This window comes from Amphimedon queenslandica, unplaced genomic scaffold (genome assembly GCF_000090795.2).
Source record: "Amphimedon queenslandica unplaced genomic scaffold, v1.1 AMPQUscaffold_9523, whole genome shotgun sequence".
Lineage (NCBI taxonomy): Eukaryota > Metazoa > Porifera > Demospongiae > Haplosclerida > Niphatidae > Amphimedon > Amphimedon queenslandica.
The window spans coordinates 2,256-3,822 of NW_003550205.1; the positions used below are offsets into that span (position 1 = coordinate 2,256).

General features: G+C 32.0%; 1 protein-coding gene across 1 annotated transcript; it reads left to right on the forward strand.

Annotated features, from left to right (window-relative positions):
• Nucleotides 1-31: 31 nt before the first annotated feature.
• On the forward strand, nt 32-1,520 carry LOC109590759 (putative GPI-anchored protein pfl2; the record flags this gene model as incomplete). Its single annotated transcript, XM_020006634.1, has 6 exons — nt 32-607; nt 674-850; nt 901-977; nt 1,025-1,127; nt 1,178-1,226; nt 1,284-1,520. Coding segments are annotated over exons 1-6 (1,180 nt in total), but the record flags the coding sequence as incomplete, so codon positions are not given.
• Nucleotides 1,521-1,567: the final 47 nt, after the last annotated feature.

A 1,567-nucleotide genomic window follows, 5' to 3' on the forward strand; every position in this document is an offset into this window, starting at 1 on the left:
AACTACTTCCTTTCATACTTCATCTTCCTCATTATTATCTTTATCTTTGGCATCACCCAAGTCAACTTCAATGACATTATCTTCCACTCCGATAAAACGAAGTTCTGTCTCCCCAATAATCAATCCAAGTACATTTCACACTTCCTCAATGTCATTAAGTGTATCATTGCTACTTCCTTCATCAACATTAATTTCCACTTATATATGTCATTCTAATACTATTAGACTAGTTTGCGCTAATTCATCAAAATGTTGCTTACCTTTGACCACAGTTTCCTCATTATTTTTATCTTCCCCAACTACTACTTCATCATCACCATCATTGTCCATTCTATCAACTTCTAAAACAACTTTTATCTCATCACCACTTCCTTCAACAACTTCAATCCATACTCATGCATGCCATCCCCAGACTAATACCACTGATCGTGGTCAGTTTGACTGGCCGCTAACACTAGCTGGAATGACTGTTACCATATTGTGTCCTAATGGCCCTAATAGAACTACAGCAAGTAGAATATGCTCTGCTTCTTCTGATTGGGAATCACCAGATGTGATGATGTGTGCTACTACTGATGTTACAAATGGATTCATTGAATTATCTAAAGTATGTAATATAATAATATAATTATGATTGTGGTTAGATGTAAATACCCTATTTAATATGTTTCAGGTAAACATTACAATTGATAATCTTGGTTCAGCAGCCTTCAATATGAGCAGTTTAGTGGAAAATGCAACACGTACTGTTGCAGACCAAAACATTCAAAACATTAACATAATATCAACAGTATTGGAAGCAATAGTATCTGTTCTTTTGAATATAAAAAATTTGCCATTAATAATTGAAGTAAGTTTGTAGATTAATTGATACTTATAGTGATATCATATGTGTAATAGACAACAGGAAATATTGTACAAACACTCAATTTATTAGTGGAATGGTCCATGGATGTGACTAATGTTTTATCCAATAAGTGAGTTACAAGTTAGCACAATTTATATGTTTAAATGCACATTTTAGTATAATTCAATCATTTGAAGAATTCATACGGGTTGTATTTAAACAGGAAAATTTTACAGTGATTAAAATTGCTGAAGAAAACATTTTGTTTAGAGCAGAAAGAGTAAGACTATTGCATTTGCTACATATAATGATTGATTATAATGAAAATAGTTTGCAAGAGCTAATTTTATTGGATTAACAATATCAGCCAGTGCTTTTAGTAAGTATGTGTACGAACACAAAATCATGTATAAAGATATATATATATTATGGATAGATATTGGACTAAATTTTAGTACTTCTGACAATTTGAGTTCTTTGGCATCTATTGCAAAAGTGATTTTGCCAAAGAACATTAAACATGTTATAAAGAGTGAGAACATTGATGTAGCATCAACTTTATACAAGAAAACAAACTTCTTTCCAGTTCGTGAAGAAGTGAACTCTTCATCATCAGTAATGACAGTGGTAGGTTCAGCTGTTATCAGTATAATAGTTGGTGGGATACCTGATGGTACTGAACTGATTGATCCAGTTACAATCATTTTAGCATTAAATGAA